This window comes from Vidua chalybeata, chromosome 20, assembly GCF_026979565.1.
Source record: "Vidua chalybeata isolate OUT-0048 chromosome 20, bVidCha1 merged haplotype, whole genome shotgun sequence".
In the NCBI taxonomy this organism is placed as follows: Eukaryota; Metazoa; Chordata; class Aves; order Passeriformes; family Viduidae; genus Vidua; species Vidua chalybeata.
In genome coordinates, this window is record NC_071549.1 from 8,843,904 (window position 1) to 8,871,892 (window position 27,989).

At 41.4% G+C, this 27,989-nt stretch overlaps 2 protein-coding genes across 3 annotated transcripts; one reads left to right on the forward strand and one right to left on the reverse strand.

Annotated features, from left to right (window-relative positions):
- Nucleotides 1-68: 68 nt before the first annotated feature.
- RPS6KB1 (ribosomal protein S6 kinase B1) lies at nucleotides 69-14,934 on the forward strand. Of its 2 annotated transcripts, XM_053960892.1 has the most exons (15): nucleotides 69-233; nucleotides 3,390-3,439; nucleotides 4,031-4,151; nucleotides 4,487-4,555; nucleotides 4,942-5,089; nucleotides 5,701-5,758; nucleotides 6,071-6,171; nucleotides 7,051-7,141; nucleotides 7,344-7,434; nucleotides 7,727-7,834; nucleotides 8,132-8,194; nucleotides 8,944-9,021; nucleotides 10,343-10,450; nucleotides 11,012-11,124; nucleotides 11,619-14,934. In XM_053960892.1, exons 1-15 carry the CDS (start codon nucleotides 162-164, stop codon nucleotides 11,854-11,856), a joined length of 1,509 nt encoding a protein of 502 aa, XP_053816867.1. In that variant the 5' UTR covers nucleotides 69-161; the 3' UTR covers nucleotides 11,857-14,934. The 2 variants fall into 2 exon arrangements, with proteins under 2 accessions (XP_053816867.1, XP_053816868.1); XM_053960893.1 differs by lacking the exon at nucleotides 11,012-11,124.
- Nucleotides 14,935-15,971: 1,037 nt separating this feature from the next.
- On the reverse strand, nucleotides 15,972-24,747 carry RNFT1 (ring finger protein, transmembrane 1). Its single transcript, XM_053960894.1, has 9 exons — nucleotides 24,626-24,747; nucleotides 22,587-22,984; nucleotides 22,172-22,248; nucleotides 21,483-21,583; nucleotides 20,712-20,865; nucleotides 19,122-19,280; nucleotides 18,291-18,356; nucleotides 17,780-17,881; nucleotides 15,972-17,601 (listed from the first exon to the last, which is right to left on the reverse strand). The coding sequence occupies exons 1-9, from the start codon at nucleotides 24,628-24,630 to the stop codon at nucleotides 17,467-17,469; spliced, it is 1,197 nt and encodes a 398-aa protein (XP_053816869.1). The 5' UTR covers nucleotides 24,631-24,747; the 3' UTR covers nucleotides 15,972-17,466.
- Nucleotides 24,748-27,989: the final 3,242 nt, after the last annotated feature.

The following is a 27,989-nucleotide window of genomic DNA, read 5'->3' on the forward strand; positions in this document are numbered from 1 at the left end:
GGGACGCGCGCTGCGCGTGCGCGGCGGGCGCGGGCGGGGGGCGCAGGCGCGCTGCGGCCGCGCAGCCGGTGATGGCGGCCGCGGCGGCGCTGCGGGGCGCGGGCCCATGAGGCGGCGCAGGCCCCGGGCACCCGGCGGAGCCAGCGAGGGGCGGCGGCGCCATGGCGGGAGTGTTCGACATCGACCTGGACCAGCCCGAGGACGCGGGCTCAGACGAGGAGCTGGAGGAGGGGGTGAGAGCGGCAGCAGGGCCGGGGAGGGAGCGGGGGAGGCCGCGGGGCCTGAGGGAGGCGCCGCGGGGCCGGGCGGGGGCCGCGCTGAGGCGGCGGCGGGAGCGCGGCGGGGCCGGCGCTGTGCCCGGGCAGAGCCGCCCGTGCCGCCCCGGGACGTCCGCGCCCGGAGCGCGCTGGGGCTGCGGGCAGCGCCGCAGCTCTTCCCCGCGGAACTTCGGCCTCGGGATCGCGGCACAAGCGCCGCGGCGGGTTTTTTTTTTTTTTCTTTTTTTAATTATTTCTGTATTGTCACATGGCCGAACGTCAGTGCAGGAATGCCGATCTTTCTGGAGCCGTGTAAAGTCGCTGCTCTCGCGCCAAAATTAAAAGGCGAGGTTTGAAATGCTGCGTTAGGCGGGTCAGCGCCGTCTGCATCTCGTGCTCTCCCAGCAGCGCACCTGATAACGTGCAATTTGCACCTCGTGATGCTCATGTAGAACCTGTCAAAACCTTAGGGGGATTTTGTTGCATCATATCTGTTTATGTTTTTCTAGATCTTGTGTTGCTTTTTGATACTGGTTTGTATATTAACCGTTTGCTGTTGTTAAAACTGCCAGAGCATTTATTTTCTGCTCTTTAAATACTAATGACAGTTCTTGGAGTCTTTGAGATCATGGAATCATGGAACGATTTGGGTTGGAATGGACCTTAAAGATCTCAGGCCGTGGGCAGGGACACCTTCCCCTATCCCAGGTGGCTCCAAGCCTTGGGCACTTCCCGGGATGGGGCAGCCACAGCTTCTCTGGGCACCCTGTGCCGTGGTCTCCCCACCCTCCCAGGGCAGAATTTCCCCCGAATATCTAATCTAAACCTCCACACTCTTGTAAAAAGTCCCTTCCATGTTTGCTGTAGATTCCCTCCAGGTAGTTCCCCTCGGGAGATAAGCAGGTACTCTGTTAGCCACACTCCCTGGAACCTGCAGAGACTTTGTTTTGACAGCTGAAGGCTTGAAAGCTTCTCAGCCTGCAGGAGAAGCTCTGTCTGTCACCTCAGTAATCAATAAAACACTTGGCTTTAGAAAATGTTTCTTGCATCACCCTGTTAATGCTGCCAAGAACAGGTTCTGATCGAGGTGGCCAGAAAGTTGAGTTTGTTCTCTCTTGTGTTCCTGTAATTCAGTCTCAGGGAACAATGAGACCGTTGTGGATTTTAAAACCTTGCCATGACTGCCATCTTTATGGACTTTGGCAGCCTTGGTTGCTCTCAGGTGCCTTTTGGCAAACAGATAAAGGAGGGTGAGAATGGGCTTGAGAGCAAGGAAGGAGGGGAACACCAGGAATGTGTGAGGGAACAGCATTCCAATGGAAGTTATCTCCACAGGGTGTGTGTCCTGCTAGGATCAGAGAGAAGATGCAGCCAGAGCAGTGGAGATCCAGGAATGAGCAAGGGGAACGCTCAGGACTGTGTTGTCAAATTTCTGGTATTGGTTTCTGATATCTCCCAAAAAGTTGAGTCCAGGAGGAGCCCAGAGAGCTCAGTTGTGGCTCTGAGTAGGCACAGCCATCCTGAAAAGATCTGAAGCCTTGTTTAAAAGAAGTTTCCTCAAAAGCCATGTGGTTGTTTGCACTAATTATTATGGTGAAAAAAAGCCTCAGCCTTAATTTAGGTGTTTGTAATAAATGAAGCAGTGTATGGACTGAAGGGCTGGTGGCTTCCCAGTGCCTTCCTTGGTGTTGTGATGTGAGAAGGAACCCTGAAAAAATGCCAGAATGGTATCTGAAGTGACTTTTGGTTAAATTAATACTGAGAATGAAACCCAAAGTTCACAGGAGCAGGAGCAGCACACGTAAACGTTGCCAGAGCCGTTGGGTAACAGGAGGAGTTGCTCTGGGAACTGAGGGGTGTTTATTCTCTGGGTTGAGTTTTTAAAAATTCATTTGTTGGCATCTAAGAGTGGGGTCAAGGGCAGCTCTAGTGGCTTTTATTGTGAAACATGTCAATAAGCTGGATTCCTCTAATAAATGTCAACAGGAGGACATGAGCTGGCAGCTCTCTGGGCTGGAAACAAACCTGATCTTTTGGACTCCTTAATTGTTTGTGGTGTTAGTAGGTGGATCCAAGAGTTGAATTCCCCTTTAGATCACCCAAAATAAACCAGCCTCTGTAAACTTTAACATTGAAATGGTCTGGAAGCTGTTGAAAAAAGTTTGAGTTTTCTTTGGTTAGTGTTTTCACTTGGATAATATTTTAAAATGCACTCCTTGGCTTGGGCTGATTTTTGCAGATCTCAGTGGGTTTTCTTTTTCTTCTCCTCTGAATTTCACAAGTCACTCATATTTATATCAGTCTGTAGGTCCCAGGCTGTTCACCATGAATTCACAGTTGTTATTTTGTGTCCATATTTTTAAAAATAAGAATGTGACTGTACAGCAGCTCACTAGAAGCTTGCCCCTGACATTCTATTTGCATTCATTCCAGCTGTCTGCTGCCTTTGCATTTCTTTTGCTATGCAGAGCCACATTTAGAGGGAAGGGATCAGGTTAAATTTTTTTTGAGGAAAATATCTCTTCAGAATTCAACCTCATTCCTTAATGGTGACTGGTTCTGGTGCTGAAGTGCAGGAACTTTTTCAGTACTGATTATTGGTCAGAAAATGTGTTTAACATCAGAGTAAAGCTGAATTCTTTCATCACTATTGGCATTTGACTAACCAATATAAAATAATAAAACCTTCTCAGTAGATTTTTAGTGCAGAGGAGTCCCAGTTCATCTGTTCACATAATCTTTATTATTGATCTCATTTGTATAGTACTGCAACAGGACTCAAAAATTTCTGTGTAAGGGGAATTTTAAAGAAACTTGCAATACTTTAACATTTTTCAAGTTCACTTGGGGGTGTGAAATTGTACCTCTGATATTTAAGTGATTGAATAACAATGCAGCCAGGTAAGACAGGGGTTCCCTGTGTCACTGTTTGAGACTCATGGCAGTACTGCAAGTCTGGCAGAGTGTAGTAGATTTTTGGATCTTCTGCTGATAATTTTTTATTCCTGACCTATTTAATTATATAGAGATTTTGTCTTCTCAAACTTAAAAAGTTGTAAACCACATCAGTGCATTTATTTTTAATGCTTTTCTTTTTCTAATTCATCTTTCTGCTATACTTCTCATCCCCAGGGTCAATTAAGTGAGAGCATGGACCATGGAGGAGTTGGCCAATATGACCTGTAAGTTGCTGCTAGAAAATATTCTGTATCATTCATGCCCACCACAAATAACTTCTAATTTTGTCACATTGTTAAGATCAATAGAAAATTTTGTCATTCTGGTTCCATTTTGAGTAGTTTTTAGATGTTTCACTATTTCCTCACATTAAAATTTGTCTATTGTATCTTGAAATAAAATAATAAAAAGAATTCTGGTGAAAGCTGCTGTTTGTCTTTTGATCCTTGTTTCTCCTAATAAATCTCTTGCCTGTGAATAATATTTGTAATATGGATATAACGATACAAAGAAATATCTGAGTCAGTTTGGGATTTTCATCCTCTCGACTTAATTCTGGTGTAATGCAGAGATGTATTGTGCATTAAATTGAAGGGGTTTGAAGGAAATCTTGCTACTATAAATCCCCAAAATCTGCAGGCAACCTTCTCAGTGCAAGCTGCAGCTTTGCACACAACAAACAATAACTCCTGGTGCTGGGAGCCCTCCAGATCTGTCACTGTTAGGCAGACAAACACTTTCCAGGGAGTCAGTGCTTTCATTTGCTCACTTCTCAGTACCAGGTAGACTCACAGCTTTGTTCTGCTTTTCTGCAGTGGGATGGAACATTGTGAAAAATTTGAGATTTCAGAGACCAGTGTGAACAGAGGCCCCGAGAAGATCCGGCCGGAGTGCTTCGAGTTGCTGCGCGTGCTGGGCAAAGGCGGCTACGGCAAGGTCAGGAACCCTCCAGCACCGAGTCCCCCACACCCTCAGTGCTCCCTTGCTTTGCTCTCATTCCAATCCCTCTCTGAAAAGTCCATTCTGCCACAGGTGCAATGGGGTAGAAGCACCCCCAGCTGCCAAGCTTGGCACTGAGCTCCCTGGCAGAGCCTCACTGCTGGGAGCAGCAGGGAATGTCCCAGACTCATTCTGCATCCAATCTCTGCTTCTTGCCTTGTAGTTTGTGGGTGATCTCCTCTCTCTCTCTCTTTTGCACAACTTTTGCTTTTTAGCTGGTGGCAGTTAATGCAGCTGAATGATGTGATTGTCATTGTGTTGGTGTTGTTTAGGTGTTTCAAGTACGAAAAGTAACCGGAGCAAACACCGGGAAAATATTTGCCATGAAAGTACTTAAAAAGGTAAACCTGAATTTCACTACTATCTGAATCTAAAAAAAAAAAAATAAATATATCCCTCCATTTTAGAATTATCTAATGATTTAATATACCTAAAATAAGTTCTAGGATATATACAATTTTTACAGTTGGAATTAAACTCCAATTTTTTCTGTCTGGGTAGTTCTCAGCGGATCATTTAAATAGGTCAGGAGGTCCTTTCCAAGCTAAATGATTGTGTGATTCTATGAAATAAACCTCTTATGTAGATATTGTGGTGAAATGTAATTTTTTAATGCTGTTGCTAACTCCTGTGTAGCGCTGTAATTTAATAAAGTCAGAATTGAACTCAGTATAAAAGTCTGCCTTGTTTAGCATGTTCTGTGCTCACATATCCCTGCTTTTTGCAGGCAATGATTGTAAGGAATGCCAAGGATACAGCTCACACGAAAGCAGAGAGGAATATACTGGAGGAAGTGAAACATCCCTTCATTGTAGACTTAATTTATGCCTTTCAGACTGGTGGAAAACTCTACCTCATCCTTGAGTATCTCAGTGGTCAGTATATGACATTCTTTTACCTCCTTCTTGGGGTTTTGCACAATCAAGAATTTGGGGTTCTTACCCTACAAGTAAAAGGCCAATGAATGATGGCTTGGTGTCTTATGAAACAGGTTTGTATTAAAAATACACAGAAGAACATGAATAAACTTTCTAATTCCATACAATAAAGAGGAATTAAACATAAAATAGTTGTTTTTCATGACAGTACAGGAGAGAAGGGGTTTTAAGACTTTCCCTTCACTAGATTTGTCATTTTTGTGTGTTCTGTGCAATGCTACAGAGTTACCTGAGGGTTTAGTCCTTGCAGGTTCTTTGTGACAGAATACCTTTATTTCATGGTTAGGGAAAGAGACACAGAAGCAATTTTTTCAAGCTGTAACTACAAAAAACAGGGACAGAAATGCTCTTGGTTTTTAAATGCTGATTTCTTCAGGTTGCTGGAATCCTGAGGGTAACAGAACAGTGGCTCAGTTGTTTTTTTGTGAAACAGCCTATTGTACAGCAGGCAAAAATACCTGTTGCTTATAGTTTTCCTAGAAAATAGACTTTTGACTGACTTAAAATGATACTTTTAATTGAGTACAATCTATTTTTTCTCATGACAGGAGGAGAACTATTTATGCAGTTAGAGAGAGAAGGGATATTTATGGAAGACACAGCCTGGTAAGTGAAGCTATTTTTGTAAATTAATAGTTTGGGTTTTATTCCAAGTGCTTAAACTATATTTAACTACTCATTCATTTTAGAGTGTAGTGAAAGAGCAGTTCAGTGGGTTTGGGGAGGGTGGACATGTGCTGCCCTCACCAGTTTGTGCTGGTGGAACTCCAGTCTTACAACAGAGGAGGGTCCACTGCTGGCTGCTCAGTGAGGCTCTGTCCATAGGGCAGTGGTCAAGGTTTGGGGATTGAAAACTGTGAAAGATTTGCTCAAGATGCTCTGCATGATTGAATATGTCTGATTTTTGTTCCCTTTCAGCTTTTACTTGGCAGAAATCTCCATGGCACTAGGGCACTTGCATCAAAAAGGAATCATCTACCGGGATCTGAAGCCAGAAAATATCATGCTTAATCATCAAGGTAGAACTCTAGTCATGAGTCAGGCTGCCAGTCCTTTGAAAACAATTCTCCCAAAGGTCACAGCACCTCAGTTTTAGGTGAATCTCCTTAGAGAACAGTGGCAGGGTTGTACCACTCCTGGGATAAGTGAAGAGCTGCCAGAGCTAATTGCCCTCAAACTCAGCTTCCTTGGTTTAACAGGCCACAGAAAGCTCAGTTCCATGGACTCAGACATGTTTTGAGTGGTTGATTTGCCATTTCTGCATCTCTGGATTTTTTTTCTTCTGTTGGATCATGGTGAAGTAGAACCTGTGACATTTTAGTCAATGGGGATGAGTGATGGTAGGAAAGGCAGTTTGGGTAGGATGCCAAATCATCTGTGGCTGAAATGACTTAGCCAGCAGCTGACACTTCCCACTGACAGCAGTTTCAGTTCCTGATTGCACTGTTCCAGTGACTGTGACACTGATTAGTCTGGCAGTCTGTACCACCCAGAATTTTCATGTTTTCCTAAACAACGTGTTTACTTAGTCTGAGTCTTTGTACTGAATTATTCGGGGCACTTTACAGTTTGTTGAAGATCATTCTGTGCATTTTGAAGCAGACAGGAAAATTCAGTAACCTACTTTTTAGCTAAATGATGCTCTACAGTCTTCATGTTTAAATACATTTGTCTGTATTTGAATAAGCTTTAGTAGTTTGTCAAGTGGCAGCACTTGGTTTTCTCTTTAAATGTGATTACCTTGTTCTATTTTATAGCTGCATTGCTTTGTCAGATCATACGTGGAAGTAATTCAGAGTAATTACATATCCATGTTAAAAATTCCAAATTTTTCTCAATGTTACTTCTCCAAATGGCAGAATTCTGACAAGTCTTAAATTTTATCTATTTAATTTCAGGTCATGTAAAACTGACTGACTTCGGGTTATGTAAAGAATCCATTCACGATGGAACAGTCACACACACATTCTGTGGAACAATTGAATACATGTGAGCTGCACGATGAAATGCAAAAAGTATTGCTCTGCTCTGGGGGTAATGGCTGTGGTTTGCCTTTTTTAACTGGTGGTTCATATGTTCAGTCATTTAGCACAACTTTACTTGATAAATGGGGTTTTGTTTGAAACTAGCAGTCACAAGTAGTATTAAGCTCATTAAAACACTTTCCTATTTTTGATTTTTCTGCTTATAGGGCCCCTGAAATCTTGATGAGGAGTGGGCATAACCGTGCTGTGGACTGGTGGAGTTTGGGGGCATTAATGTATGACATGCTGACTGGAGCAGTAGGTGCACAGTTATAATTGCATGTATTTCCCTTTGTAGCTTTTCTGCTTCCCTGTACCCTAACTCAGCTGCATGTATAAATACATCTATTGTATATATACACACTGCAAGTAAGAAAGAACCAAAATCCAGCTCTCAAGTTTGAGTACAGACATGAGCTGCTTTTATCCAAACAGTGCCTATTTGCAGTAGTTTTACCTGCTTTATAAATGACTGAAGTGAGTTCTGTGTACACAAATTAAAGATCTGAACAAGTCCTGTTTTTCCTCCTTTTTCAATGGTGCTTTCCAGCCTCCTTTCACTGGGGAGAACAGAAAGAAAACGATTGACAAGATTCTCAAGTGTAAACTCAACTTGCCTCCCTACCTCACACAAGAAGCCAGAGATCTGCTTAAAAAGGTAGAATTTTAATGGCTGTCAGTACTCCACTTGTATGTAGAAAATAGAAATCTAAAGGATACCACTGTGGCTGTTCAGTTCAAGCTTGGTTTATTACTGCTTAAATCACTTTTTCGCTGAGTGGTACAGAAAGTGATTTCCCTTGAAAATACAACTGTTTTCAAGTGAATGCAGATTTTTCTGATTGTTCTGTATTCATTCTGCACGGTACTCATTGAAGTGATGATTCATGGCAGAACTAGTCTGGTTATAACAGCATAACTAATTCTGCTTTTTTGGGTGTTATTTCTCATCAAGCTGCTAAAAAGAAATGCTGCCTCACGTCTAGGAGCTGGTCCTGGAGATGCTGGAGAAGTTCAGGTAACTTGAACTTAACTTGAGACTTCTTAAATGACCTCACTGAAAATAAAACAGCTTTGAAGGTACCTCAGGGAAGGAGAGTGTCTGTCTTGAAGGGTAATGAGCAGAAAGGCAGCCAAATGTGACAACTCATCAAAACCTGAAGTCTTTAAAGCTTAACAAAAGCAGCTGCCTGGCTATTTGATAATTTGAGATTTGGAAAATAACTTGTATTCTTTAGCTCTGTCTTGCAGTAGATCTTTTCTAGTGGTTGCACAATGCTAATTGTGCAGCCCTGGAAGGGTGAGGATACTCTCAGCACTCTGATGAAAACCTTGCCAACCCTGTATTAGTGCAGCTCCCTGAAGAGAGAAGTGTGGCATTCCAGCTTGACTTTGTTTTCGTGGTGATATTGACAAGTATTAGAGAGTCCTCCATATGTCACAGTTCTGATAATTTGTCATTATTGCAGCATTTTGTCATGGTTTAACTTGTGAAGTTGGAAGATGCAGAGGTATTTTCCTTGTAAACTGGCTTTTTCTGACACTCCCAAGGAAATGGGGACGTGTTGTCTGACTTGGAGGTGTGATCTCAATTCTCAGCTCTTCCACCTACTCCGAGGTAGTGCTGCAGAATATTCTACACTAAACCAAATGTGATTTTGGAAAGAAACACCCCAGAGAGAGGGTCTGGATAGCAGAGTTAATGGTGAAGCTCTGGGCTTTGTGCCCTGGAGGCAGGTGCTGACTGTGCTGTTGTCCCTCCTGCAGGCTCACGCGTTCTTCAGACACATCAACTGGGACGAGCTGCTGGCACGCAAGGTGGAACCTCCTTTTAAACCCTTATTGGTATGTACTGGCAATACTGGGAGAGAGATATGCCCTGTGTGCCTTTAGCAAAGCTCTTAATAAAACTTAAAACATAAACTTTACAAACTGGAGTGCCACTGATTCCTGGTACTTGAGCTATATCAACTCAGGGGACTGATTCACCCTCAATTAAAGCTGGCAGATCTGATCTAGCACCTGATCTGCTTCAGTCTGAATTCCTCCTGCTTCTGACCCGTAGGTTAAACAGACCTGCAAGTGCAGTTCACTCTGAGATCAGCTTCTAAACCCTCTACAGTAAGTCAGTACTTAGTTTCAAGTAGAGTTGCTAAGCAAAAGTAAATGAAATCACCTAATTAAGCATTTTCTGTGTTTGCTTATTAATCTTTACAATGCATCTTGTGCATTATAAGCAGTAGTTAGAGTTTACCTCAAACTAGTGATGTTATGAATAAGTTTTTATTATCCCATTTTATATTTGGATGGTGTCTGTTTTTCCCTCTGGGTACAGTCAGCTCCAGCAGCTGTGGGTATTGCCACCTCTATAATTCCCAGCTACTAAAATCCTCACTTAAAACTGGCTTAAGCATCACTAATGTCAAGCATTCTACAGCATGGGGGACTCCAGACCTTTTACCCCTCAAAAAGACTCAAGACTAGTATTTCCAAATATTTATCTGAAGGTGGTTTGGGGTTTTTCTGTTAGTAGCAATTTTATGGAAGTTTCTTGTATAAACCAGATGGTTTTTCAACTTGTGCTTCCATGGTCACATGAAGGCCTACACAAATGAGTACCTGCTGCCTTTCCAGTGACACATGGGAATAAAGAAGGGATTTTGGAATTACTGCTCTTCTTTAAGCAAATAAAACAATATTCCTCATAATCACTTATCCCAGAGTTGTCCTCTATCCTTCAGACTATAAACACTTCTATATCTGCAAAAATGGGACAAAATTATCTGGAGAGGCCTCCAAAAACTAAATAGTTGCAACTGTTCTATACTGGTTGTGACAAGGGCTAAACTTGCAAGAAACTGGCATTGTATTTCTAAAAGCTTTTATTTGTAATTTTAGATTTTTTTTAAAGGCATCTTTTTAATTCATGTTCCTTTTTGATCCATAATTTTTGCCCCTCCCCCTTGCCTTTATTTCTCAGTGTCAGTGCCCATAGTGACCTCCCACTGGCAGCGACAGGATTCCGACACCACTCCAGGGTTTTCCTCCAGCAGAGCTCTGCCAAAAACCCATGGAATGAACTCCATCCAGAGGCTGCACTGCTCACCGCTGAGCCATTTGGTTGATATCTGTAATATAAACCCTTAATCATTTTGTTTTTGCAAAGCAATCTGAAGAGGATGTGAGCCAGTTTGATTCAAAGTTTACACGTCAGACACCTGTTGATAGCCCAGATGACTCAACTCTCAGTGAAAGTGCCAACCAGGTTTTTCTGGTGAGTGAACCAGGGACGAGTGAGGAGCAACTGTGGAGAGGGAGATTTGCTGTTGGAAAGGGGGCATTTCAGCTAAATCCATTCTATTGACTCCTAACACCTCGAAGCAAACTGTTTTAACTAAACCCATGTCCTGTAACAGGTTTGAAATGTTTAAAGGCTTTGAAAATACTTTGGTTGGTGCTGACGTTGTCTTTGTACAGCAGCCAACAAACAGTGCTGCCCTTGTGGAATGTCAGCATTCTGATTCAGAGTTGCACTGTGAACTCTGCACATGGCACTGCTTTCACAGCCATGCAGAGACAACAATGGCCAGTCCAGAGAGCAAAATTAATTAAATTGAATGTGCCTGTGGGAATCAGTGATGTGAGGAAAAATAGCTGGGGTGTAGCAACTCCCTGAAGTCCCACTGTTTGCTTCAAGGAGTGAGTAAAGGTTCATCTGTCTACATTGACTCTTCTTTTTACAATTTTCCTGTAATAATCAGATTTTCATAACTGCACAAGTGATCCTGAATGCATCCTTGCCTGTGAGTTGCAGTGCCTTTTTCCTGTTTTGCAGGGTTTTACGTATGTGGCTCCATCTGTACTTGAAAGCGTAAAAGAGAAATTTTCTTTTGAACCAAAAATTCGATCACCTCGCAGATTCATAGGTAGCCCTAGGACACCAGTCAGGTACTTTATCTTCTTTTTCTTTTTTTTGCAATACACTTTTTGACAAGTAGTTGAAGCACTAGAAATATAAAATGCAGCCTTGCTTCTGAGTAAGCCCAGCACTTCCATTAGAAGTGATTCTCCTTTATAAACCACATTATTAAAGACAAATCTGTGGTGTTGGGCAGCACATGAAGTTCTAATTTGTTGCTTTTCAGTGCTGATACAGCCTCAGTGGTGACTTTGATACAGCTAAAACTGTTTCAGAACATCCTAAGCACTAAAGAATCGTGATAGTACAGAAAAACCCTTCTGCTATCACCTCAAAATGAAAGAATTTTACAAGAGGCTCTTACAGAAGCCAGACATGGAAATTTCTCAGACTCCTGGAAGTGAAAGGAAGAAGTAGAAATGCTTCTCCATAGGCATTTGGGTGGAGTTTCCTGCAGAGTAAGGGAACACCTTGGTGCTCTGTATGTGTGCATCTCTGATTTTCTGTATTTCTTGTTTTAAAGCCCTGTCAAGTTTTCCCCTGGGGAATTCTGGGGAAGAGGTGCTTCTGCCGGCGCATCCAACACCCAGACACCTGTGGAATACCCGATGGAGACCAGTGGAATAGAACAAATGGATGTGACAGTCTGTGGAGAGGCTTCAGCACCACTTCCAATCCGGCAACCAAACTCTGGGCCCTACAAAAAACAGGCTTTTCCCATGATTTCCAAACGACCGGAGCACTTGCGCATGAATCTATGACAACACCATTTCTGTAAGCCTTGCAAGGTGGAAAACCAGGAACGGACACGAGCCCCCTTGAAGCTGAAATTTGAGGGCTAGTTTGGTTTGCTTTTAAAAAGTGACAGTATCAAAGAATCGGTCATTGCACAGAGAGACTTGGAAAGCAAAGAAAAATGGATTTTTTTTTTTTTTTCCTTTCAATCAATGGTGCATAAAAAAAAACTTTAGCAAATGGTATTGCAGAACTCTAGGCACATCATCTTACTGATTCCAGTGACATCTTCTCACCTTATCAAGGATCTTTCAGCTTGAGAGCTCGAAACTGACAGTATTAAGGGGCAGGATGTTGCTTCAGAATCACTGGTGTAGTGAATGTGTCGAGGAGGGTTGGCCCTTTCACTAGGCAGGGTTTGGAATGCCTGCAGGCTTGCAGCTGAGGGGTAATTAGCATGCAAGCTTCGGTAAGCGGTTTCCTACAATGGGGTGGAATCAAAGAGGAAAGCTAAACTTAATTGGTGTTTCACATTCAAAACATAATGAGGTTTTTTTATATATATATATATATAAAAAAAAAAAAAAGATATATTTTTCAAATAGATTTTTTGATTCAGCTCATTATGGAAAGTATCCCAAAATGAAAAAGGCAAACTTAATTGGTTGCTGTGAAGAAAGTTCAAGGCTCTAGTTCTGATTCTCCTCCTCATGAACCAACCAATCAATAAATGAATCACTCACTGACCAGCCTGGCAGTGTGGGCTGGGAGAGAACTGTTTCCCTGCTTCCCCAGCTGAAATCCCTGTTTGTTCCTGCAAAGACAAATGGATCTAATCAAACAGCAGTGCTGCTATGTTCTAGGCTTAACTGGAAGCCACGGGCTCACACGCGTCCTGCTTATTTCATGCCTGTCCTCAGCAGACATTTCACTGGGAAACATCACTTTTGTACACGCTGGGCCTCAGCTGGGCACAGCTTGGCAGCTCAGATTCTTACCCACAGAGAGATCAACAGTGAGCAGAACACAAGGTCAGTAGAAATCTCTAGGAAACACAGACAAATCCTCCAGAGTATAAGGAAATAAATATTTTTGTAACCAGTGGGTAAGAATTTGAGGATTTTTAAAAATTATTATCATTATTATTAATGAAATTTTGCTTATGGTAGTTTACTGCCATTATACATTTCTAAATTTATCAACATTTTTTTTCTATGCTGGGGCAATAAATTTGCTGATTGTATGAGAAAAGTGTTCAATGGCCTTTCAGTGAATGTCTTCCACAGTGGGTCAGAACTTTAGCAAAACTTTAATTTAGCAAACATGTTCTTAAGGACACTATTTATGTTTTTAAAAATTGTCACGATCTGTACAACTGACTTACAGGTACAAAGAATAAAATAAAGGTAAAACTTTACCTTACTTTAAATACTTCCTGCCTTAAAGAGAAAGCATTTCCATGAACATAGCTGGTGAAAGGGTTAATATCTGCAGAGCTTTACCCTAGAGTTAGAGTGTGGATGGTGTGTGCGTGTGTGTGGAGATGATCATGCAGCTGCATACAAGTCCTGTCACTTTTTGCCTGCCACACGTTGCATTATCTTTTAGTCAAACTGTGCAAAGTCTACTTCTGGTGTTTCACAACAGTAGGGATTTTTTTTTTTATTCTAGATTCTGCTTACTCTGTGGATACTGAATCTTTTTGAGCCATAGGATCCAAGCCATAAAACTCTCTGTAAGCATTGAATCCAATCACAGTGCTCTTTGCTGAAATTGGCAAGGCAGAAGGATTCAGCGATACCTTGATGCTAACAAAGAACCAACACAAAAAATGGTTATGACTGAGCAAAAATTAGTTTGTTTTTTTTTTTTACTTCCTGATAAGCCTTTTGTTGAAAAATATAATTTTTTTTTTTAGTTTTAGCAGGAAAATCAAGTTACCTTACAGTGACATATTGGAAGATTGCCATTGTTCAGTTGGTGACGTGGCCACGGGTGATTTGGTGGAACCAAAATCCAGGAGTGTTTGCACTGGGCCTGTCTGCAAACACACAGCACCTGGACTTTCCTGACATTCACTGAGGATAAAGGAACTTGGTTTAGAAAAAGAAAAAAAAAAGAACTTTTTAGAGGCAGATCTCTCTTGTTCCTAGTTACAGCTAACAGTTGCTTTTTGCTTGGCTGGATAGAATTGTCCAGTGGAATTGGTTTAATGGCTGGCAAGAATGGCAAGAGTTGTTTGTCTGAGTTCACTGATCAATCACAAACCCAACCCATTGGTTTTCCAAGGAAATTCCATGTACTGTCAATGTTTCAGCCCGGAGATTGTAAGTTGAATTCCCTACCATAACTGTGAAACTTTGGGAGTGTGACTCAGACAGCAAGCACACACTATGCAATATGGTTTATCCTGTATTTATTTGTAAAAATATCAGACATAGATCCTCTATATATATATATAATAGTGTCAAAATTACTAGTTGTGAACTAAGGGGAGTGGAGTTCTAGCTCCTGTCTGGCTATTTCAGATAAGTGCAGAATGCATTGAATATTGGAGAGCTTAACAAGTGCTTTCTTTTGTTCATTTAAAAATGTCTTAAATTTTTCATTAGAGTATAGAATCTTATTTTTTTTATTTTGTACAAGCTGCGCTTTTTTAATTATAATCACTGAAAAATTCACTATAATTTGATTTTATAGGATTTTTGTAGCATTACAAAAATATAGTAAAACTGAGGTTAATACCTGTTGTGGCTAACCATATAAAAAAGTATTAAACTTGAACAAAAGTCATATTTTTTTTTACTAGATGTTAAATAGGGAAATATTTTGTTCTGCAGGTCATTACCAGAAAAGGTTTCTAGGTCAGCTGTGTTACCAGCAGTTTTTCTTTTTCCCATTTGATGCAGAAACTGTTCTGGTAGAAGATATTCAGAATTCCATAATTTTTCTCTGTGGGAGTGATGCATACATTTGACGCCATTCGTGTACTAAATTGTAATTTTGGGAATGCTGGAATAATTCCTACCAAGACTGTCTTAATTGTGCCATCTGACATTTGAATGTCATCCTGGTATTAGCTCATAATAAAAGATAAAAATCAACGAGTCAATTGTTCTTTTGAATATCCCTTTTTTTGTTTGTTTGTTTGTTTGTTGGTGGTTTTTTTTGTTTGTTTTTTGTTTTGCTGTGCTGTTTAAAAGCTGAACTGCTGGAGAACATTTCATATTTGAGTCCACTCTAAGGGTACAGTAGAAGTTTATTTTGGGTTTATTTAATATATTATTTAATAATAATGTTTGTTATTCTCTTTTCAGTATTAACTCTCAACCTGCTGCTCTCAGTGTTAATCAAAAAGTGCATCAAACATTCAGGAGGCTGTTCTGGTTTTAGGGCTGATGTTTGGGGTTTGGTTGGTTTATTTAAATTCTGTCTCTGCAGCAGGCTCGTTGCTGTTTCATTTTCCCAGTTCAGAGGGAAATCCTTTTTCCAAAGGAGAAATCATTAAGAACAAAGCAAATTACTTGAATATTCTTCCTGCAGTCCCTTGTGTGCAGGTCCCATATAGGAACTTCTCCAGTTGTTCTCTTCTAGACTAAATCCATCTGTAGCTGTCTGCAAGAACACCCCTGAGCTGCCTTAGCAGAAACAAAGGTAATCCCTGTCCTGGTTTTCATCTCTCACAGTTTACTGCAACTAAATATCCTCAAGAGCTAAATAAGGTGGGTGTGAATAGCAACTAAATGCAAATTTAAACATATGCTAATCCAAGTGACCTATTTGTTTTTATTTTAGGAAGTAGGTAGGCCCTAAGTATAACAGGAAATGTAAATCATTGTCTTTCCTGAGAGCTCTGATGGGAAATGGAGGAGGAAATCCCTCAGAACTTAAAGACCCAAGAGAGGCTCCTTCTGGTACTTTCCCCTGGGTTCTTGGGCTCTTAGAAAGTGGCTGTTGATTGTCATTTGTCACCCTGTGTGTCCCTGCAGACTCAGAGCTGCGTGTGGCCCTGGCCTGCATCAGGAGCAGTTCCATGGATCACAGAGAATGCATTCCTGCATGTCAGGTACTCACTTTTCCCCCTGTCTGTAACTAAGATGAGAATGACTTGTTTGATTGATGATGTGGAAATCTAAACCGGTTGACCAAAATCTCTTTTTTATTCTTGGTTTTTTAATTAAACATGTTTGTTAATATTACTGGGTTTAGATGGAAAAATCAACAGAAAGAGAGAAAGAAGAGAAGTTGTTCCCTGATCCCTGTTTTTGACCTATCTCCACACTTACTGCAGTTACTACAATGCTGTAGACAAAGACCAAAGAATCAGGGTTGATTTAAAGCACTAACCCTTTGTTGTGCTCCATAAAATAATCTTGGTGAGCTTTACAGGCCAGATGTAATGATATTTCTTAGCTTGAATCTTCCATCTCATTAGACCTTTATTCTGAATACTGGATTCTGCCCTTGGAGCAGTACCTTTAGGGTATTCAAGTAAGTGTTTCACTTTCTAATTGTTTTTCCTGAATTTACAAGTTTCCTAAATGTCTTCAGGCAAAAAAAGCTCAAGTTAATGGTAACTAAATGTAACTTTCCTGTAACAGAATCATTTGAGTTATGTTTTCAGTCTTACCTGAATAGCAAAGTGGAAAAAAAGTCAGGGAATAAAGTGAGGTTACACAGAAATTAATGGTAGAAATAACATAAAAAAGTATGAATAAATTATAACATTTAAAGGGTTCTTGTTTTCTTCAACAAGAAAAGTATACCTGGCAGTGGCAGTTGTTATGTGCTTACATGAGTTAATACCAAAACAACAAGGAATCTTCTTCCTTTATTCAACATATAGATTCAAATGCATTTATTCTCTCTGATTTTTATGCAAACTACAAATTGCAAATAGAGTATAAAATAGATTCTCCCCTGTAAGAAAATCTGGTTCCTATTATGACAAAAATATAGTATTAAAGATTTCTTTTAAAAATACCAGCTTTATAAAATGCTAAGTAAAAAACTAACATCAGTGGTTGGTTTAAAGCCAAAAGATTAAGCCAAGGATCCATTAGAAGCATACAAGAACCTAAAGGGGAAATACCTTATTCTTGTGCTTATCTACAGGTCCAGTGAGAAATAGCTGCTGTTCCAGGTGCATTAAAAAGCTCATTTCTCTCATTTACTGGGCAAGCATTAAAGATCTTCAATGCCAAGAGTGACAAACAGCTCTAATTCTCACTGTAGTCCAGAGTATAAAATTTGCCAATAATTTTAATAAAATCAGTAGGTTGACCTTTTGGTTTGAGTCATGTTAGAAGGATAAATACAGTTTAGTACGGTCTGGAACCCTACTGAACTTTTAAAAGAAAATGTTGAATTAAGAAGTAATGCAGCACATTTCAAGGATTTGACTGTTTCCTATGAGAATCACAAGAGAAGCAATGCTGGCTTTTTCTGCATTCGTTCTGAAAACTTCAGTTTTCTCTACTTAAAAAAGGTCAAGTTGCCATTTTCTGCACTGTTTTAAATACATGGTATGTGGAATTTGGAAACTCCTTCCTTGTGCCACCTACAGTTTAATCTGCAGTAAACTGAAAAACCTTAGTGTGAACAAACAAACTGGAACCCAAGTTGTTTGACAAGCTTTAGAAAATCTGGAGATGCATAGATGTGGCTCCATCCTTCCACTTGTTAACATGGTCTGAAATAACAGTTCTGCAGAGTGGACAGGTTTTTTCTCTATTAAACCATAAAGAGATGCATTCTTCACAAAATGTGTGCTGGAATGAAAAGAATGACAACTTAGAGCTTCTAAGCTCTTCCATTTATATTATTTGTACAGTCTGATTCAGAAAAATAATCATCAAACATACACTCATCTAACTTTATGTTGTCTTGTGTAACAGTAGTTTAAAATATTCTTTAATTATTTAAAAATGGGATTTTTATGTGTATTACCTGACAGATCAGCAGAATAGGCTTCTGAAATTCAGCTTGGCAAATGGAACAAATATCATCAGATTCAGAGCACTGTCTCTTGCTGGCTGGCACCCCATAGTGCTGGAAAACAAAGGATTTGTAGCAAATATTAATTTTGAGGGGGATGAAAAAGCCACACCCAAATACCAGGACAGAAAGGAATTTGGAATAAGGGAAACTTAAATCCTAATTTTTCAAGTATAGCTAATTTTGAAGTAGAAGCAGGACAAAAAGGATTGTTTCATATCCTTTTATCTGAAGGGATGTGCAGATTTTTTTTTGTGGGTGATTTTGTTGTTGTTCAGGTGACACCACTATCATTCAGTCAGGGAACTCAGACTGAAATGGGAGAATGAGTATACAGGGGTTAATTTAAAAATGCATTTGTTTATTGCTAAAACAATACAAAGGAACGGGAATGAGGAATTTCTAGAAGGATTTTCATTTGAATTGGGGTTATGGTCTTGTCATAAGAGAATTCAGTACTCACTGGGCGTGTAAAAAATATCCTTAAGACCTGCCTGAAGGTCCTCCATTGTCCAAAAAAGCTCAAAAGCTGAAATGGAAAAGAAAACTTGAGTTATGCTTGGTATTTTTTCACTGTGAACTAAAAAGCTCCCGAGCTTTTGATTCCAGCACTGGAAGTCTCACTGCTGGTTGCATGTTGGAAGTCACATAAGCACAGCAATAGTTCAGACTGACCCTATTTTAAATGTTTGAGATGTAACCAAATGAAGCATATAGGCTGAAGTTTTTCCTGGTAGGGGTTTGTTTTTTAAGAGTGTTGAGGTTCTGAAATGAAGCACTGGAGTGGAAATGTATCAGCATTACTTTCATACTTGCAATGGTCTTTAGTTCTGGAATTAAGGTACCAGAGCATGAGGAAGTGTTGGTCATTTTGAAAGCCAAACTGGTTACATTTGGGAGAGATGAGCTCTTTGGAAAAGCAGAAAGCCAGCAGGAAGATGGTTAACTTGTTTAGCATCACACAGGATACTCCAACAGAGTATCCTGGAAAGTGGTTACTCTTTTAGCTGTAATTTTATCTTTATTTTTGCAAGTTCGGTGTCTGATGCGAGCAGACCCATGGTAGCTGTGTCCTTTGCTTTGCAATCCCAATCCATTGCTAGATCAAGATGATTTTCAGTCCTGAGCCAGTTCTCCTGGAAGGCTGCATCAGTAAAAATGAAGCAACTTGGCACTGAGTTCAGAGGGGAACTTTGAGAAATGTGTTGTGTGTGTAACCCTCCACTGATTATTCCTGCAGAAAACCACTTGAGAATGCTATAGAAAACTTGAGAAGAGTATAAAGCTTGCATACCTTGAGGATGAGGTAGAGAAGGCCCAGGAGAATGCCAAGGGTCCATCCCAGTGCAGTGTCCAGCTCCCCATAGGCCATGAGGTAACGGAACCAAACTGGTATGGGGACAAACATACGGTAATACTGGCAGAGTTCTTCTAACAGCATGTACCAGTAGCCCTAAGCAAGACATGCAAAGGAATAGCTCAAGATTTAAAACTCCAAGGATTTGCAAAATACACAGAAAAAGATGCATTGCTATACTTTGGAGTAGCTTCTTCTTGTAATGAAACAATTAAATGTGAAGCACAGGAAAAAAAAAAAAAGATCAGAGGATGAGTCTCACCACAACTGTCCAAGTAATAGTAGCTGAATTGATTGATGGACTGCAGAAAATCAAATTATAGGCTGAATTGGGATGGCTTGGCAGATGCCTACCTACTTAAGAAGGCTGTCAGACTTAATTTCATAAGCTCTAAAAAAAGTAAAGTTACATGAAAAAGCAGAATAACACAAATTTGGTCACAGAGATCAGCTTGTCATGAGCCAGAGTTGTGTCCTGCACTCAGGGTTTAAAAGTGAGAATAAGGCTCATTACATGTACACCGTGTGTGTACACGTATAATCATAAATACTTAGCTTAGCTTTTAAGGAAATAAATTAAGTTTTTCTTAAAACTGTATTTGTAACTCTATAATGTACACTGGATGATGCCACAATTTGCCACTATTGACCAGATTCCTTCTTTAATTTAGCCATAGCTGGTGTAATGGAATTTTCAATAACTTTTTTGCATGTTACATCACTAGCTGTAGAAAAAAAATAGAGATCTTGATTATAAATCAGTATGTAGAGAAGCCAGTTGTACCTCAGAAGAACTTGTTCTGGTACATTATAAGAGATAAAAACGTCCCAAAACACCCTGTTCAAATGCTACCACATCAAACTGTACTTGCTAATTTATTTTTTCTGAACCAGCACTAGTAATTGCAATTTTAAGATAAAATGTAATTGGTTTTGCCTGCCTCACCTCGGGAAGCAGATAAAAATAAATACACCACCAGTGAGTGTAAGCTTCTGAGAAAATTATTAAACCTTACTGATCTGAGAAATTAAGCTATGCATCAAATTCCTTGATCTGACAAAAATATTCCTTAAGTTTATTAACAACAAAGAAAATTCAGGATTATTTTTGAAGAGACAGAAAAAACCAGCTGCATGCATGTGCAGATCTTAAAATCTTGACAGTTCTTGTGGAGCATGTTGAGCAAAATTTGCTGTGCTCCAGCTGCTGCAGGCCAACTGCCCATGTACACATTCCTACAGAGCAGAAAATAAAAGGTTTGCTTCAACCCCCAACTTGGAGACAGAAATAAACCCATTTATTCAATGATATAATACAAGCAATTGTTTCTGATCAGACTAAAAACCTTTTTTAGCACCAAGCAGAGAAGAACATGAAATCCACAGGGTTTTCTTGCCCACGGTGTAGTGGTGGATTATATACAGACATTTAATTAAAGATTTTTCTCTAGGTAGAATTTAATAATTAGTTACTTTTACCATAAGAGAATCTTCACAAGGAATCAAAACTACAGCTTGTTTCCTTACCTTGGATTTAAAGGATATGATAAAAGAAGGCACCAGGAGAATAAAGCACTTCAAGCCCATGAAGAGGAATTTCAGAATAAAATCTGTGACTCCCACAATCCAAAGCACCTCCCAAAAGTTCATAAAATCCACAGTGGGGCTTAAGAAGATTAAGCTACAAAAAGAAGTATCAGAAGTTACTGGAGCACCCTATTTAGAGGAAACTGTAACCTGAGATTATCACAGCAGGTTTAATTAAAAAAGGAAACCTGGTTAACACCAAGGGAGAACATTTGCTAAGAAAATGAACTGCTCATTGAAAATGGATCGCTGGGGATCTCTGACAACTTTTCCATCCTGGAACCTTCTTTGCTGTATCTTCATCACAGCCCCATCCTCCAGAGCTCAGTTTGCTGTCTCAGTTTGGCATTTAGCCTTTGATTTCCAGCCAAGGCTGCAGCTACAGAATGGTCAAGGGGGAAAAATCAGTTGGAGTCATGAACTCCATAGAGCCCCAGGATGCCACATTTGGTATTCCCAAGGGTCAGAGCTGGGAATCAAAGCCAGGAATGTTCTCTGTGGTACAGTAGTGCCATTAAATGGAGTATGGGGTCTAGCAAATTCCAACATAATGTTTTTAAGGACAGCACCTGTTAAATTTGGCAGAAGGGGAGGAATGGAGATTAAAGTGAAAGACAAACCAATGCCACAATTAAAGAAAAACAGCAGATAAAGTGTCCCCAGTTAATGTCTGGGTAATTTATGGTGGGGTAGAGCTGTTCCTCTACTTACCTGTGATACAGGGACTGAGAGTGGAAGGTGTAATACAAGAGGAGAGATGATCCACTTAGGTAGAGTAGCAACCAAGAGCATTGCAACTTGGAGCACCGTTCCTGCAAGGGGATTGTAAAGACACATTGCAGTCCAGAACAGTGCTGGAATACATCCCAAACACCAGGTCTGTTGGTCTGTTACACCCAAGCAGTTACTACCAGAGGACTTTATCTTAGGGGGTTTAGACCCCATAAAATAGGAGACCTCAATGGAAAGGTAAAGCAGTAATTTTAGTATTTTTAACCTACCAATTTCTAGGTGTACCAAGGTTTTTTCTAAAGACAGCCAAAACCCACCCCACTCTGAACAAACAACATTCCCTTTGGGAATGAAGACAGAGCTGAAAATTTAAACTGTCAACTGCTATTTCATCCCACAAATATAGTTAAGAAGTTAATCCATAACTTACAAAAAGTTATTTCAATAGCCAAAATCAGAGGGGGAAAAAACCACCCCCCTTGAATTTTACAAACCTTGTTATCTATCTGAGAAGTTCCCCTGTACAGAAGCATTAAGACTTCCATCTCGATACCTAATATTATTAAGTAAATAAAACACCATCTCCATTCACATTTCTTTCAAAAATGGATTAACTTGTTTAAGTCTTGCTTAACTTAATGAATTTTGTTGCAGAGGGTGATACTTACTCTGAGAAAAACCTGATTTACTATGCTTTTGTTTGCGTACGCATAAGTTGTTAGCAGCCCAATTCCAAGAGAAATGCCTATTAGGAAAATAGGATCAGTTATAAATGTGAAAAGGAAAAAAAAAATCACTGAACTGGGTTAAAAAGCAGCCGCTTCTAATATGTCTTTGTAATTAGAATTAATAGCTCAGACTCTCAAGCCAGGATAATTAAGCACATTGTACATATGCCAGCAAAGGAAACAGAAGCCACTGAAATGTAGTTTAGTAAATCTCTCTTTCTGATGAATAAAGCAAATAAAAATAAAGCTAAAAATAAATTGAATTACATTTCAGGCATGGTTATTAGTGTATTTCTTGGCAGGGGGGGAGGGGAGGAGGGTCTATTCCCTTCAGGCTGGTTTTGTTCCACTCTACCAGTTATGTGCTGCATGAGGAGTTTGACGCTGAGGATCAGGAGGTAGGGCAGGCTCTTGTGCAGCCACTGCAGGAGGTAGCGCAGCTCCGACAGGGAGCTCCCGCCCTGCTCCTCCGGCTCCGCAGCCGCATCCTCGGGCCCTCCTGCCTCACCATGGGCGTGCCCGTGGGAGCGGCTTTGGGAGCCCGGCCTGGAGGCCCGCGAGGTCGCGTTTTCCCTGGATTCCCCCGCGCTGGAGCTCAGCTGGATGCGCACGTCCCCGGTGCCGTCTCCCGCCAGCCTGGGCGAGGAGGAGGAGGAGGAAGAGTCATCGGCGCTGCCCTGGATGCTGTGGAGATGGGCGCAGTCGGGGTGCATGGTGGGGTTTGCTCCTGGGCTTTTTTCTAATTTGTGTCTCCTAGAGCGGGACAGTTAAAGAAAGAGTTCAGGAAAACAGAAATCCAATAGGTTGTACTGAGTGACGGCAAGATTCTCTGAGATCCCGCCCGAGTTTGTTGTGTGGGTCACACCCCCTCTCCACAGCACAGCCTCCTGTGTCCCAAATTCAAATTATTTCCTTCCCTCCATGTGCAGGTTTTCCTGGCTGCCTTAGGAACAGCTAAAAGTGCGAATCAGAACAGCAAAAGCTGCCGGACAGGAGACCAGCACTGGCTTGTACAGGAGAGAGCATGGAAGTGCTGCATAATTTCACAAAGATAGCAACAGCAGCGGGCCAGAAAAGGAGCAAACACTGATGGGAAGGAAGCTGGGAGTACATTTCCATGCATCCATTAATTGCTGAGCACTGGTTCAGACACGTCCAGTCAAAAGCCAGTGCATGCTCAAAACTGAGGGCCATTATGAGATTAATGAGATTATCCTGTCTGGGGAAGGGAGCAGAACCAGGTTAGGCCATTTTTTTCTAAGAAGCATTTAAAAGAGTGAAAAATGAAATGCAGCCAAATGAGGTCTGATTTATCTTTCCTTTGGCATCTTTTGGTTGTCTTCTGGGCAGTTTTTCACTTCTCTGTGAGTCTTTACTCGGATCAAATAGGGTTAAATCAACTTCTCTGGACTGGTGTGACATTAGAGTAATGATTTTGGAGAATGCCTCGAAGCTGAATTTGACACAATACTTGTCACTATGGAGTAATATTGAAACACTGAGAATTTTGATATAATCCTCTTCCTACCGTTCAAACTCTTACAGATTCCTCTTTGAAAATGTTTTTTTCACAGCTAGGTTCACTGGGGGTGCAGAAACAAAGTAAAATTGGTTTTGCACAGCAAGTTCTGGATGCATTTGCACATACCTCAAATTCTCTAGCCTTTAAAAAGAATGTAAAAGAAAGAGTAGAACCACTTTAACACATGAATATGAGAACTTACTAATATTTACAAGTGCTGCTCCTACTACTACTATTTTTTTTGGTTGGCCAAATATGACATCATACTTCAAAACAACCTAAATTCTCCTTCTGTATTTTTTTGCACACGAATAAAACCGATGGAGATGGTGTGAACAATGGTACAGTGTTACCGAGCAATGTTTTTACAGGAAGGAATAAAAAAAAAGACACCTCATTTGCCCTGCAGTCGGTGTTTTGGGGCCGGGTTCTGCAAGAACTGACAGCTCGGTGCTCAAAAAGCCGGAGCTGCGGGACCGCACCGTCCCTGCCACTGCGCCGAGCAAACTTTCAAATCACCGACTCTTCAGAGAAGACTCCCAGATTTTGTTCTCCCCCCGCAAAAAAAAATTAACTAAATTAAGGCTCTTGAGAAAGGCCCATTCGCGCATTCCCCGTCTCTCCCGGGGCCGCTGCTCCCCCCGCGCTCCGGGAGCTGCTCCCGCACCTGGCCGGGACCCCCGGCAGGGTTTGAACCGCCGGGAGCTCCTCAGGAGGGCTCGTCCCGGGAACCCCTCGGGTGGGTTCGAACCGCCGGGACCCCCGCGCAGGGAATAAAAGAGCGACCCCGCAGCCGCGTCCCCGTGTCCCCCTCCCTGCCCTGCGCTGTGAGGGGACGCGGGGGCAGCCCCTTTCCCGCCCCTCCCCGGTACCTCATGGGGCGCCCGGCGCCTCCTCGCCCGCCGCCATCGCCGGGGCCGAGGGGGTGGGAGAGGGCGCGGCGGGGGGAGGAAGAGGAGGAGCCATGAGGGGAGGAGGAGGAGGAAGGAGAGGCGTGAGGAGGAGGAGGAGGAGGAGGAGGAAGGCTCCGGGCTGGGTGTTGCTCTGGCAACGCCGCGGCCTTCGCCCCGTCGTGGCCCGTGAGGAGGGTGCGCCTCCCCTCAGCCTCAACCGCGCCAAAACGAGGGGGAGGTCCCTGTTGCTTTTTATTTAAGGCCGCAATTAAAATTAACCTGGGAGGGCAATAATTAGGAAGGAAATGAAGGGATGGATATAAAAGTATATGTGTACTGCGGTATCATTACTTGTTGGTGGCGATTAAGGGAGTCCTGCTGTCTGGAAATTGGCTTTGCCTCCCAGGAAACCTGAGGAAAGCGCTGCCCTAGTTAATGCTGCTGTAGCTCTTGGGAGAGGCTTGGAATGAAATAGATACAGGTTTTCTTTTGAAATATGCTCTTGAATAAATTAGTTAGCGTCCAGAAATGGCATCTGTTTTCCCTGGCTCAGATATTTTTCTAGAAAAAGTGTTTAGGTATGCAGCTCACATGGAAAATGGGATTAATATCTAGGCAGCTTTGAAAATCGGTGCTGTGTTGTTTTGAGTTAGAACAGAAATGCTGGTTTAATTCCCAAGTTTGACTACAGCAATGCTGTGGGGTCAGTAGCCCCTGGAGAGGGAAAGGATGGGCCCTTAGATGTAGATGTTATGAAGTGGAAAACGAAATGTTTGGAAGAGTTACGTGGCCTGGTGTTCAGTGACAGCATCTAACAACAAATCTTCTCTTTTATTTTTCAAGGAAGCAGCTGAAAACACTGGCTGCATCTCTGTGTCTCTTGGAGGTAGGTTTTGAGGAGGCAATTTGATCTACTTTTATGATGTTTTTGGAAACCGTGCCTAGAATTTCCCAACTGGAAAGTTCAGGTCACAAATCCTCTGCGTTTCGCTCGGGCTGTGGCCGATGGATTGGAAGAAATCTGGGCTGGTTATTTCAGATATACTTAAGGATTAAACATAGCCACAGGCCTGTTCCTGTACACCCTCTGAACTCAGAAGACCTTTCTCATTTGTGTAATTTTTCTGTCTAATTATCCCAATACTGCTCAGTAGCAGCACCGATGCAGATTTCAGATGCCTGGCAGGAAGCACTCAAAGAATTTCATGGCCACGTCCCCATCCTTCCAAGGATAACACAAACCTGTTGTGTTTGGCTTCTGCTGTGCCATATTGTTCATTCTCCCACTCTTTGCTCAGTCAGTCACTCGCGTCGTGTTTGGATTATGAAGGACAGTGTGAAAGAAATCTTAATTTGCTTCTCAAATCAGGGAAAGCAATTATAAATCTTTTATTTTTAAATAGTGTTTTATGATTGGAAATTATGCATGCCTTCTGTACATTGCTTGGAAGGGTATAAATTTAAAAGATTTGTTCAGCTGTTTCTTTTTTGTAATTATAAAATGCATTAAAGTACAAATGTAGCTTTAAATCCACATTGTTCTCAAACTGTTTCCCATTGCCATATGCACTGAAAATATGAAATTAATTCGTGGCAGCTTATTAATCAGTGGTGTTTGCTCATGCAGGTCACTTGCTGATTTATCTCCAATTCACAGCTCATTAGAAGGTGTGTAACTCTTCAGAGATGTTGTTATTTAACAGGTATGTTTTCCTAGTGCCATTAATGACCTCTGGATTTAGTAACTCCTGACACAAGCGAGATTTGGGAGATTATTCTCAGAAAATTGGAAGTCTTTTCCCATGGGCATTGGACACATTAGGTCATGGAATACCTGGTGATAAATTTACCAATCTGTATTTAGATTCTACTCCCAGGATGCCAATAAATTTCATAGAGTGCCCAGGCACATTTTCAGGTATTTATACACTCATAAGTCTCCCAGACTTTCTCATCCTCCCAGGAACAGGTGATACCTCTTTAATTGGTGCAATCAGCACTTTCCATCACTGCTTTTCCTGGGGTTGTTCAGTGCGTGAGAACATTGGAACAAACTCTGATCCTTGTGGAACTCTGCCTGGCCGCTCAGTATTTACCTCTGCAGCAACAGCCACTCTCTCCTAGAAGTTGCTGAGAGCTTGTTTTATAGGCAGAAGAATATTAGAAGGATGTATTTTGTGTCCTGAAGGAGCTCTGCAGAAACCTGAGCAGGTTAAAGGATTACAATCTTCACCTTTTGTATCACCTTTTCTTCATCAGAAGGAACTGGTGCTTTAAAATGAGGTGTGCAGCATCATCTGTACTGGAATTTAAAGGAGCTGATCTCAAATACAGGGAAAGCATTTTTAGTTAATGATATGATAAAAAAATGGGCTTTTTGGTAAGAATCTGTAGAATAGCAGAATGTCCTGAATATTCAAAGACTTTATTGGTTTGTCTTCATTTTACCCAAAATGCTACTTGAGCATGGGAGACTTCTGCAAAATTAAGAGGGTTTAGTTTAAACTCTTTGAAGGATTTGAAAGTGCTTCCAAGAGGCTCAAATAACCTTTAAAATTCGAATGTTTCCTGAGCTTTGAGTGCTCCATCTTTTAAAAACTGTTTCCTGCAACTCTACAAGCCCTGACTTCAGTTTGTATTTTGAGCACAAGAAAACAGCTCCTGTATCTGAGACAGTGAAGAATGGAGCCCAGTTCTGAAAACACCCCTGAGGTGATGGCTGAGTCTCACTGCTGAACTCTGATCCTCTAAGCTTTGTCAAGGAGACTCGCGAGGAATTCGAAGTAGATATTTTTGTGTTGCAATGACATCACCCTGTTCCCTGAGGTTTCCAGAAATCTTGAGCCCTCTCTGTACAGCAGCGTGTTCATTCCTGTGAAGTCATTCTAAACTGAGAGTAATTCCACTGCAGTGGTGTCATGTAATTGTTCCAAAGCTGCTAAATTAGATCCCGGAGTTTTGTTGTTTTGGTTTTTTTTTTTTTCGGCAAAGATAAAGCCTTGAATGAGAATCAGCCAGCGGAGCCACAAAGGGCAGCTGTAGTTTTTGCTCCCTGCACAGGAGGGTGCTCAGCCTCTGTCTGTATCTGCAGGAAGGAGTGACTCCCGTGGTCATCAGGACCAAGTGGAGAAGTTGTTTCCTGAACCGGGCTTTTCTTGTAGAGACACTGGAGGATCTGTTAAATCCAGTGACTCAAAAATCATTCAGCTGTTCAAGAATTTCCGGAGGTGTGTGTTAACTGCTGCTGTTAGCCCATTACGGAGGTATTTAGGTCAGAAGATGTAATGATCATGACGTTGGTATTCTCTAATGGGTGTCCTTAAACGTGCCAGAATTTTCAATA

Bases quoted from the DNA above. Each gene is read 5' to 3' on its own strand.
- RPS6KB1 (XM_053960892.1), top strand. From the start codon at position 162: ATGGCGGGAGTGTTCGACATCGACCTGGACCAGCCCGAGGACGCGGGC. The intron at 7,142-7,343 runs GTGAGCTGCACG...TTCTGCTTATAG, and splicing joins TGTGGAACAATTGAATACAT to GGCCCCTGAAATCTTGATGA. The intron at 10,451-11,011 runs GTGAGTGAACCA...CCTGTTTTGCAG, and splicing joins GTGCCAACCAGGTTTTTCTG to GGTTTTACGTATGTGGCTCC.
- RNFT1 (XM_053960894.1), bottom strand. The intron at 19,281-20,711 runs GTAAGGAAACAA...TGTCTTGCTTAG, and splicing joins TCATATCCTTTAAATCCAAG to GGCTACTGGTACATGCTGTT. The intron at 17,602-17,779 runs GTAATACACATA...TTTTCATTCCAG, and splicing joins CTATTCTGCTGATCTGTCAG to CACACATTTTGTGAAGAATG.